Here is a 10,592-nt window from a genome sequence, read left to right on the forward strand (position 1 = left end):
AGATGGGTAGAAGGACAGGCAATCTTTCAGATTATAATTGCATTCCTTGTTCTTCTCAAGTCATGTAACACAGACGACATCCTGGATCCATCCTGTGATGAGTGCACTGAACCTGTCCTGCTCAGACGAGAATGAAGAGGATTGTTCCAGAGAATTTCCCGATCAGAAGAGCTGATGGTCTTCTGTAGGAAGCTGAGCTCCATGGTCTTCTAACATCTCATTCTACGTGGATGACTCCCAACATGCAATGGTCTAAAATAGGAGCAAAACACACACTACTTACTGAAGTTCTGAAATAGAGACTCTAGAGTTAGGCTACTTTTGTAAAACTTTTTTTTTTTTTTTTTGCTTGTGATGAGCATTTTTTTGTTTTATTGAAGTGTAATTAACATATAGTGTTATATTCGTTTCAGCTGTACAATATAGTGATTCAACAATTCTGTACACTACTCCGTGCTCATCACGATGAGGGTACTCTTAATCCCTTTTATCTATTTCGTCCATCCCCCCACCCACCTCCCCTCTGGCAACAACCCTCTTGTTATCTGTATTCAAGAGTCTGTTTTTTTGTTCTCTTTTTTCCTTTGTTCATTTGGTTTGTTTCTTAAATTCCATGTATGAGTGAGAGCATCTGGTATGATGAAACTTTCTGATATAACTGTATACATTTATAAGATCAGTTGCCACTACAGTAGTTCTTTAAGAATTGTCTAGTTGCGTTTTTTGAAATCACATATAATTAGATTTTATAATATGTATATTTTTTCATATACAATTAGATTTGTAATTTTATATATAGTTCTTTATAGAGTATCAGATACCACGGTTTTTATGATTAAGACTTACTGGAAAATTATATAAACACAGTGAAGCACTTCATTTATTTGATAAGTCACTAATCTTTTATATTATTATCTTAGGAAAGTGATCTGAGCAAGCTTTTGGGGGTTTCTTAAGGATCACATTTGGACAACTATTTCATAGGCTACGGAATATAGTTTACACGCGTATGGGGCTTGCTCATTTACTAAATACTTCTCAGACCCTGTTTTATTTAAACCACACAACATGCCTGTGAGACAGATCCTGTGGGTATTTTTATTCTTGTTTTTCGTTAGGGAAATAGTGGTTCAGAATTGAAGCACCTTGTCCCGGGGCTGAGTCACACCTGTCTTCTGACTCCGCGTCCAGCGCCCTTTCCACTGCACCCTGCTCTCCCTGCAGAGGGAGTTCACAGCCCAACACACAGGCCACCGCTGTTCTGTTGATACAGCTGAGCTCCACAGTTGTGCACTCCAGCGGCCACGGAGATTCAGAGGCACCTCTTCACTCAGACAGGGCCCCCCACATAACCCCACTATTTTCCTATAAACCCCTCACCCCCAAACCTTCACCACGTCAGGGCACAGCTCCGTGATGCCCTTCCAACAGGCTTCTTTGAGCAGCTCACATTTTTCTACAGTAAAGGGACTGGCTCCCATCAGGGGTCTGCCCTGCTTAGGCTGCCCTTGCCAGAGGGAACATTTGTGGGCTGCTAATGAGAAGAGGAGCATCTGGAATCTCCTCTGCTATCGGGACTCCTCCGTGAACTCTCCTGCTGTGAGTTCAAGACTGGTCTCATGATTGCTGATATCACCCTCCAAACTGATCACACTTTTCATCTTAAGCTATTTTATTGTAAGGATGCCACTAGACAGTTCCTGGAAGGAAGGAGCCGTTGACTTGGAGGGTTAAAGGTTTTCTCTCAGTTTAGTGATTTAAACCTGGGGCTGGGGATTGGGGCGGAGTGGGGAGGAAGTCATTTTAAATGTCCTGGGCATTAGTTAGGTACCAACTGAATGATAAAAAGGGATTTAATCATATCCAATATTATGATTTGGTTAGGTAATATACTTAGGAAGAAAGTGAGTAAGAATCATTAATTAATCAGAATAGCCTGTTCCCAGACCATGCCTGGTAAGACCGAGAAGTTACTGTTTTTCACCGTGGTCTCTTCTCACCACTCCCTCCCTCCTCCTCCTCCTTGTCCTCTTCACTCTCTCCCCACCTCTGAAAAACAATTACGAGAAAGGAACTCCAACCTTGAGAATCATGTGATTCAGTCATTTTCAAACATCTTTTGGAGAAAAAGACTCATTTTTCAAATGAATTCTTAGGCAGAATCCCAATATATGTAACAGATTTTTTTTTTTTAATATTGCTGCTCTACTTGAAATGAGAGAAGCCTGAGGCACAATTAAAGGAGCCCCCAGCACAGCTGTGCAAACCTATCGCTCCTTAGAATACAGTGTAAGAATCCTCAATTGTAACCATTTTATAGATGAGTCAACTGAGATCATAAGAGGTCACAGAGTGAGTTAGTGGCCAGGTCAAGATGGGACCTAGATCCTAAAGTCTCCTAGTCTACTAAGTTTCATATGGCACGTAATATAGATGTATGTATATTGTAAATATAGGTCTATGTTGTGCTCCCAGATTCACTCCTGAATATATATATAGGATTTATAATTTACATCTTGAATAATAGCATAAAGTCAAATCCAGACTGATAGGCAGTCATTAGCCCTGAGAAAAGTTTCAGAATGGCTGAAGAAAACTCGTGCTTCTCCTGACAGCTATGTGAATATTAGCAAGCTTCAGGGAGACAAGTTTTGAGAGAAGTCCCTGAGGGAGCTCTTTCCTTGTGTCCCCCAGAGGTGAGTGAGATTCTCAAACACCTGAAGTTACTTTTATAAGTTAGTGTCTATAATTGTGAAAGTACAGGCTTTTGGTTGTTGCTAAATTAATGGTATGATATTTCCCTCCCCCTACTAGGAGTGTTTTTCTAGTTTGTTTCTAAGAAAACACAGAGGAGACGCTAGAGTCACTTGAAATCAAGGTCCTCAGGCATGCATTTTAGTGACAGACACCTCATATGTTAACTTTGCTATTTTGTGCCACTTTCTTCCTTGCTTCCTCATGGAATACCTCATGGAAAAGGCCTATGAAAATTGCAATGATATTCTTTGTTGAGCATTTTGTGCCATACATTGCGATGGGCAGTTTGCACAGATTACTTCATTATCTTCTTACAACAACCCCATGAGGTAGAAACTATAATCATCCCCATTTTGTAAAGAAGAAATTTAGAATTGGAGACAGTTGCTAGTCTTTGCCTAAGGGTCACAGGGCACCTACATGTGGAAGGTAGAGTTCAAGGCAGGTGTGGCACAGCCCACTCTCTTAAACCACTCTGCAGAGCTGCTCAGGTCCATCATGTGTGACACTGGGGGGCAGAGCTAGGTCTGTGGGTCAGTTCTCCAAAGGGGCAGATTCCAGTTCTGTGCCACCAGGAACGCTCTGGGAGTTAGGGCTCATCAGGAAAGAATTCCCCTGGAGGAAGTGAAAGCACTATCCCAGGAAGCATTCAATCTGAACTCCTTATGGGAATGGTACTGAGGAGGTTCAGGGTCTGAATTGGCACATCTGAGATTTCTTCCTCTTTATGCTTCTATGACCTCCAAACCAACAGATAAATGCTCCCAAGAGACACTCAAAGAAATATGGTGGGACTCATTAAGAATCCTTATCCAATGCAGACAGAACCCCCAGATTATTTTTTGGTGAGTTGATGTTTATCTAGCCAGTCTTCCTTTAATATAAATCAACCCTATTGATGTGATAAACTTCTCTGTTGACCCACTGGCTCAGATTCCAGGGTTAGAAAATCTCAATGCTCTTATGTCCTTCCACCTCACCTCATGAAAGAGTGACCAGGGTTGGTCATCCTTACTCCTTTATTCTCAGGGTACTTACTGAGCATCAATACTGTGCCAAGCACAGTGTGAAGCACTATAGCAAAGTAGGACAAAATAACCATTTCCTGGGTTCTCTTATTCTTGGTTGAAAAGTAAAAAGCTTCTCAGGTGGCCAGAGTTGGAACAGCTTCTCTTTAACTTCCAGATGTTAAAAATAATCTATTTCCATTGAAAAATCAAGTAGTATGGAATTGTATAAAGTGAAAAAAATAGCTCATCTCACTTTCCAGAAGTAGTCATCACAAATATTTTGATGAGTATTTTTACTCATTGTTTACTGTTAAGCAGCTTGCTCTTGACATAATTCATTGTGGTCACTTTTTCATGTCAATACATAGATTGTTCTGTTTCAAATGTCTGTGTAAAATAACACTACCCAGATAACTGGTAGTTTCTGCAGCTATCAGGCTGTTGATGAACCCTTAAGCTGTTACAAGTTGTCTTCTGTTACAATGTCACAGTAAACATTCTTACATTCATTAAATTCTTTTCTTCATATCTACATGCACTCTTGAGCCAGTAGGTCTATGGTGGGAATACATTCATAAAAGCAAATTGCTCTGTCAAAGGTTTGTTCATTTTATTTTTTGGTAGATATTCAAAAATTCGCCTCCAATAAAATAGGACCAATTTACACCACCACCAATGGTGTATGAGAGTTTGTTTTCTATATATTATAGGACTTTTTATAGTGCAAAGATTGCCAATAACTTTTCTGATTGTTTTTGTCCTTAGAAGAGTAATCCTCTTTTTATCATTGTCTAAGGACCTGAATTTTTTTCACCATTAGGTTTTAGTTGTCCCTTAGCAGCAGAGAATGCCTTGCTTTATATAGGGGAGTCTGGCAACGACTAATTCACTGTCTGTTGAACACATCATTACTCTCCTCTTTTTACTGACATTTCCTACTTTATATATAATGGTGAAAACCCACTCTTAATGAGCTAACTTGGGTGAGAGCCCTTAGTAAAGCGCAAAACACAATGCAAACACATCTGCAAGTTCTTTAAGCCTCGGTTTCCCCATCTGTATATGGAGGAGGGTAATCCCCTGACTCTTCTCAAACCAATTCAACTCATCAGCCATTTCCTGAGCACCTGCCAAATGCCAGACAAGATGCAAGGTCTTGAAGTTACCACACCAAATAGTTCTGATTCCCAAACCAAGAAACTCATAATCTAAAACCTTTCCTTTCTTTCCTTTTTCCTCAAAAACCTTTTATTTTTCCTTAAAGGAGTAAGAAGTCGGGGATTTGTTTAGTAAGAACCCCTGAAGCGAGGCCCTTTATCACTCTCTTAAATTCGAATAATTCCAAAATAATATTAACACCCCTTGACTAGAAATGAAAGAGAAACATACTGTGAGAAGGGGCTCTCCAATAATAAATGTTAAGCAGCTGTAAAAATACAGAATCAAATGATACCTCCATAAAGTGTTTGCAAAATTAGAAAATATTATCCTTCTTCTGGGGGGAAATGGATATTTTTATTTTCTCTGCTAAAGTGAACTGCAACTTTCAGAGGCCAACAGACTTCAATTTTACCATCCACAGAACAGAAAGAACTGAACTACCATTAAAACAACTTATTGCACGTAGCTTTTGAGGAGACGAACTTTAAACAGAATATGCCCATGGGAACTTAACTTGAGAAATAAAATACCTGAGGTGTTTTAACCACAACTCTCCAGATGTGGTATTACTGTGCCTGCATGATGATTATCTAAATGTTACATGAAATTCTGTATGCGCTTTCTTCATATGTCTTTATGTCTAACTAATACTACTTTCATTAATTTTTTTTAAGTTTGATTTTTTACTTTCAGGGGTTGGGATAGTTTGAGGGAAAGTGCAATCAGATTAATAGCTCTCACTGCACCCCCCACCCCCCCATTCTCACATCACTAAATTATTCTCTATTACTTCACTGTTTATTTCTTCTCCATTACTTACCAGTTTGTAATGATTTGTTTGTTTATTGTCTTCCTTATTAACAATGGGAGTAAGCTCCATGAAGGCAGGGATTTATTTGTCTTGTTCGTACTGTAGGAAGGATCTAGCACTATCAAAGAGGATCTCGCATATTACCTGTCACATAGTAGGTGTTCAATACATACTTGCCAAATTGAATGTGTAATGTACTATCCATAACCAAGGCTTAGTCCCCAGTTTAACTTTCATGCATTTGTATTCATTTATTCACTTAAACACTTAACAAGTGCCAGATACTTTGCTAAGTACAAGAGATGCAATGCAAGACAGACATGATCCTAGCCCCCATGTGATTATATTTTATACAGAGGAAGTTCAACTGAAATTAACCAAAGGTTTTCCCATTTATTTTCTTTCTCCCTCTTCTTGATCACATATTTGAATTTCTGGGCCATTTAATGTTCTTGCCTCAAGAAAGGGGTGTGAGATCAGCATATGCTCTTTTGAGTTTCAAAAGTCTGGTTCCTTAGGAAACTGGAAAGGAGTTGTGATTCAGATCAGAAGTTTGTGGGTGTATACGAGGAAGATGAGCAAGGCTTTCCTACTCTCTATCTAGGAAATAATTCCCGTGGCTGTGGGAGGGAAGAAAGAACAAAAATGTTGGTGGGGCTCAGAGAAAGGGGCCTGGGCCTCACTTCCTGGGCCACTTTCTGGGAGCAGCAAAACCCCAATTATATTTGTTAGTTTTGAGAGCAGAGGAGACCCATTCCTCACTGTCCCTAGGATGGAAATGACTGCATCTAGTGTCTATGCAGATGGGGCCTTGGACAACTTCAGTGAGCTTCCTCCAGCCCAATGTGGTCCAGCGTGGAAGATCAAATTGGTTTCTGTGAAGAGTAGCAGAAACCCCACAGGACCTGAGTGAGGACTTTTTCCATTCAATCCACACGGCCTCTCAGTGAAACTCAGTTCGGACAGTGACATCAAGCCATCCAAACCCAGAGTGCCTTGGCACTAGATAAACCTCCTGGAATCTAGCAATGACTCCAAAGAACAGAGGGAACTGCAAGTTGGCTGAGATTAGTGTTGTTCAAGGTCATTAATTCCCTACTCCTGATGTGTTCTTCCTCATGGAGGAAGCTCCTTTAGAGTAACACTCTTGGCCTTCCTCTGCCTCTGCCCTCTCAGGCAATGACTTCTATGCTTGGTGAGTTTGGAACAAAAAATAAGACAGGTACTGTTTCTAGAACATTTCTTTAAAACATTGCCTTTCCTGTGTTCCATGCAAACGCTGCCTATCTGTTTTTCAGATCTTTCCCATTTATTACCTGAATAACAGCAATGTAGACACTATGCCTTCCTGCCTCTCTGGCATACCCGTCCCTGTCAACATGCCCACCATATTTCTGCAGAATTATCTTTCTGAAGCCCATATTTGATTCTATTGCTCCCCCTTCTACTCTTAGTAGTTCCCTAGCACCTGGCATTATCTGACCCTTTCCACTTTCTCTCCAGCCTCATTTCCTCATCAGATTCCTTCCTATCCTTCAAGACGCATTTTCTATTCACCGATTCCTTGAAGATCTTGGCACATGCTCCTCCCCCATGCCCAGCACTGGTACTCTATCAATGTCCAGACATGCACTGGGTTACTGCATTTATTTACTAATTTAATTTTACCCAGTGTGCTGGGTTACTGAGTCTTAAAGGCTTGAAATCTGATCCTACCCATGCTCTTTTTTTTTTTTTTTAAGATTTTATTTATTTATTCATTTGCCAGAGAGAGAGAGCACACAAGCAGGGGAGGGGCAGAGGGAGAAGCAGACTCCCAGCTGAGCAGGGAGCCCGATGCAGGGCTCGATCCCAGGACCCCAGGATCATGACCCAAGTCAAAGGCAGATGCTCAACTGACTGAGCCACCCAGGTGTCCCTCTACCCACGCTCTTGTGCCTCCTCTCTCCATGTGGTAACGAAAATCAGAACTCTGGATAAAGCCGACTAGTCTCTCTCACTGCGGCTATCCCACCCAACACCAGCAGCTAGGGGGATAAATCAGCCTTTTAATAAAGCCTTTATTACACTGTATTTGCAATTAATTTGGACAGCAAACAGAGGCATGTATCTTGCCTACTAGACTTGGAGCCCTGTAAGTCAAAGTCCATATGTTATTTTTTTATCCCTCACACAAGGCATGGTACAGTAATCAATAAATGATTACAGAAGACATTTTTAAAGTAACTTATTGTTGGGGCACCTGGGTGGCTCAGTCAGTTAAGTGGCCGACTCTTGATTTTTGTTCAGGTCATGATCCCAGGATCAAGGGATTAAGCCCCGCATCAGGCTCTGCCCTCAGTGGGGAGTCTGCTGAAGATTCTCTCTCCCTCTCTCTCTTTCTCTCTCTCTAAAATAAATAAATAAATCTTTTTTAAAAAGTAATTTATTGTTCTCAAAAACCCGTTTAGCTGTTTCCTGCTTCTAGCAGAGAAAGACAAAGTGAATGAAAAAGAAAATGAGGTGGGAGTTTAAACCTGTCTACACTTGCTAGTTCTACTAATGTTAGAACAACATAATGTATATTGCTGAATGAGAAAGTGTATGCTGCCTATATTTGGCCATAAAACTCACAGTATGATTGCAGTGGAAGGATTGTAAAGCACATACTCAGACATTGTCGATTTGCCCAAGGTTTTGAAAAAACAAAACAGAATGATTTGGGCATGGAAGGGTAGAAAAAGCCTAAAAGCAAAATACAAGATTGGTGCATTTCAAGGCAACAGCATTCGAACTTCTGCTCTTACAGGTTAATTAATCATGTTGCTGAAGAATTGATTTGGCACAAGGGAGCTATGTGTTGCCACAGTACTCTGAAAGTGCAGAAATTATCCCGTCTATAACTAAGCCCACCGGAATTGCTCGACTGTTGCTGTTTCACAATGGAGAAATCCATCCATCAAAATACAGGAAGGGAAAACAGGAGGACAAAACAAATTGAGTGGATAGTAGGCTTATTACCTTGGCATATAGACAGTCCAGGTCAAGTATTAATCTGAAAGGGAATATGAAACGATGTTGGAGGGCAGGTCCTATATCTATATGCTGAGCACTTTTACCATTCTGGAGAAGTAATCCATGCCTTTAATCTAATGGCAGATGATTTATTTTTGTGTGGGGATCACATGAGTTGTATCTAGTTTTGTGAACCCCACAAATAATAAATAAAAGGCTGGCCCCAAATTAAATGCATGGATTACTTCCCTCAATGGTAAAAGTGCTCCATTAAAGGAAAATCTGAAGGAAATAGGGTGTGTGCATGTGTGTGTGCACACACGCGTGTGTGTGTACATGCCTTCCGTGCATATATGTACCACATCTACACACATATACACACTTTGGAGGAATATGAAATGTTTAATAGACCAAAGTCTGCAAAATTTCAAGAATATGACCAAACTGGTGGTCCTTACTCAGCAATGGATCTCCTGCTATGAATCATAGATGATGAGAAATCTGTGAAATAATCTGTTTTCTCAATGTTGTCAAGATTGTTCATTGATTATATTCCTTCTGTTTCTTTGAGTAACATATTCTTGACTAGTATTTCACCAAACTTAAGTCTCTACCCATTATAAGACTTGCCATTATTTTATGTATCACTAAAAATGGAAAAAAAAAAAAAGAGGCATTTAAAATATGACACAGTACTTTGAATTTTTTTCTTATGGCCCCTTTAAGTAAATCTAAGAGCTGTTTGAACATAGATTTTTATCATGTATATAAAGAAAGGAAAGTGAAACACAAATAAATTGTGATATTCCTAAAACTTCTGGATATTCAGAATGGAACTCTTCTGAATCTCTTTTTTGTATCCACATAATTTTCACAATAATATCCTCTCTGCCATCAAAATGGAGCATTTCTTGAAGGAATGGTCCACTCCTGTCTCTAGGATGTTTCTCCCTAGTCTTTGACATCTATTCTGCCATTTTGATGGTGGCATTTTTTTAATCTTTTCAAAAGGATTTAATAGAAGATTTTTAGACAGCAATCAAGATGCACATCCCTTCCTCAAATAGTCCTTAAATGCTTTATTCACTGAAAAGTGAAGGTGTAATGGTTCATCGATTCCATAGGAGAAACAACCAAGCTCATGCATGCACGGGCAAAGACAACTATATCATTATGGTTGCCTGGCCAACGGAAACTGCAGGACATCATTGATCATAAGACACATCTTGTAATATGTTCGGTTCCCCTGAGATGAGGATTTCTGTGAATTAAGGAGGAAAAAACAGGGGCGCCTGGGTGGCTCCGTCCATTAAGTGGCTGCCTTCGGCTCGGGTCGTGATCCTGGGGTCTTGGGATCGAGCCCCATGTCCGGCTCCCTGCTCAGCGGAGAGCCTGTTTCTCCCTCTCCATCTGCCTGCCACTCTGCCTACTTGTGCTCTTTCTCTCTCTCTCTGTCAAATAAATAAATAAAATCTTTAAAAAAAGGAAAAAACAGTAGGGACATAGAGAAATAAGATAAACACAAAAGGAGAGAGGGACACCCACACAAGGGTGTGATGTCAAGCAAAACCCACTATGGGGGTTTGGAGGGCACGTAGGCTCAGCCCCACAGGTGAGCTCTGGAGACAGTGTAGGTCCTGTCTCAGCTGTACAAGTCAGAGGCCAGGAAGTGCACAGTGTTTATACCCCTGCACCATCAGTCATTGGTTAAGCACGGGAGGCCTAGGAGGAAGATGTACATTTCCAGGCACTTCTAGTCTGTGTGGAAAAAGTACTTTCCTGCATCTCCAACAAAGAGATGCAGATGCTGGGTGTCAGGAGTGAAAGCCTGCAGGGCTAATGTTCACGAGAGTGGTAGA

The 10,592-nt window shown here is 40.5% G+C and overlaps 1 protein-coding gene across 1 annotated transcript in view; it reads left to right on the top strand.

The window, feature by feature from the left end:
- The window catches only part of STXBP4 (syntaxin binding protein 4), a 165,353-nt gene extending 159,875 nt beyond the window's left edge, over positions 1 to 5,478 (top strand). The window contains exon 18 of the mRNA XM_081805248.1: positions 61 to 5,478. Within this exon, the coding sequence (XP_081661374.1) occupies positions 61 to 175 (115 nt within the window). The 3' untranslated portion in view covers positions 176 to 5,478. The remainder of the gene's footprint in view (positions 1 to 60) is intronic.
- Positions 5,479 to 10,592: the final 5,114 nt, after the last annotated feature.

This window comes from Leptonychotes weddellii, chromosome 15, assembly GCF_054177405.1.
Source record: "Leptonychotes weddellii isolate Sample4059 chromosome 15, ASM5417740v2, whole genome shotgun sequence".
NCBI classification, from domain to species: domain Eukaryota; kingdom Metazoa; phylum Chordata; class Mammalia; order Carnivora; family Phocidae; genus Leptonychotes; species Leptonychotes weddellii.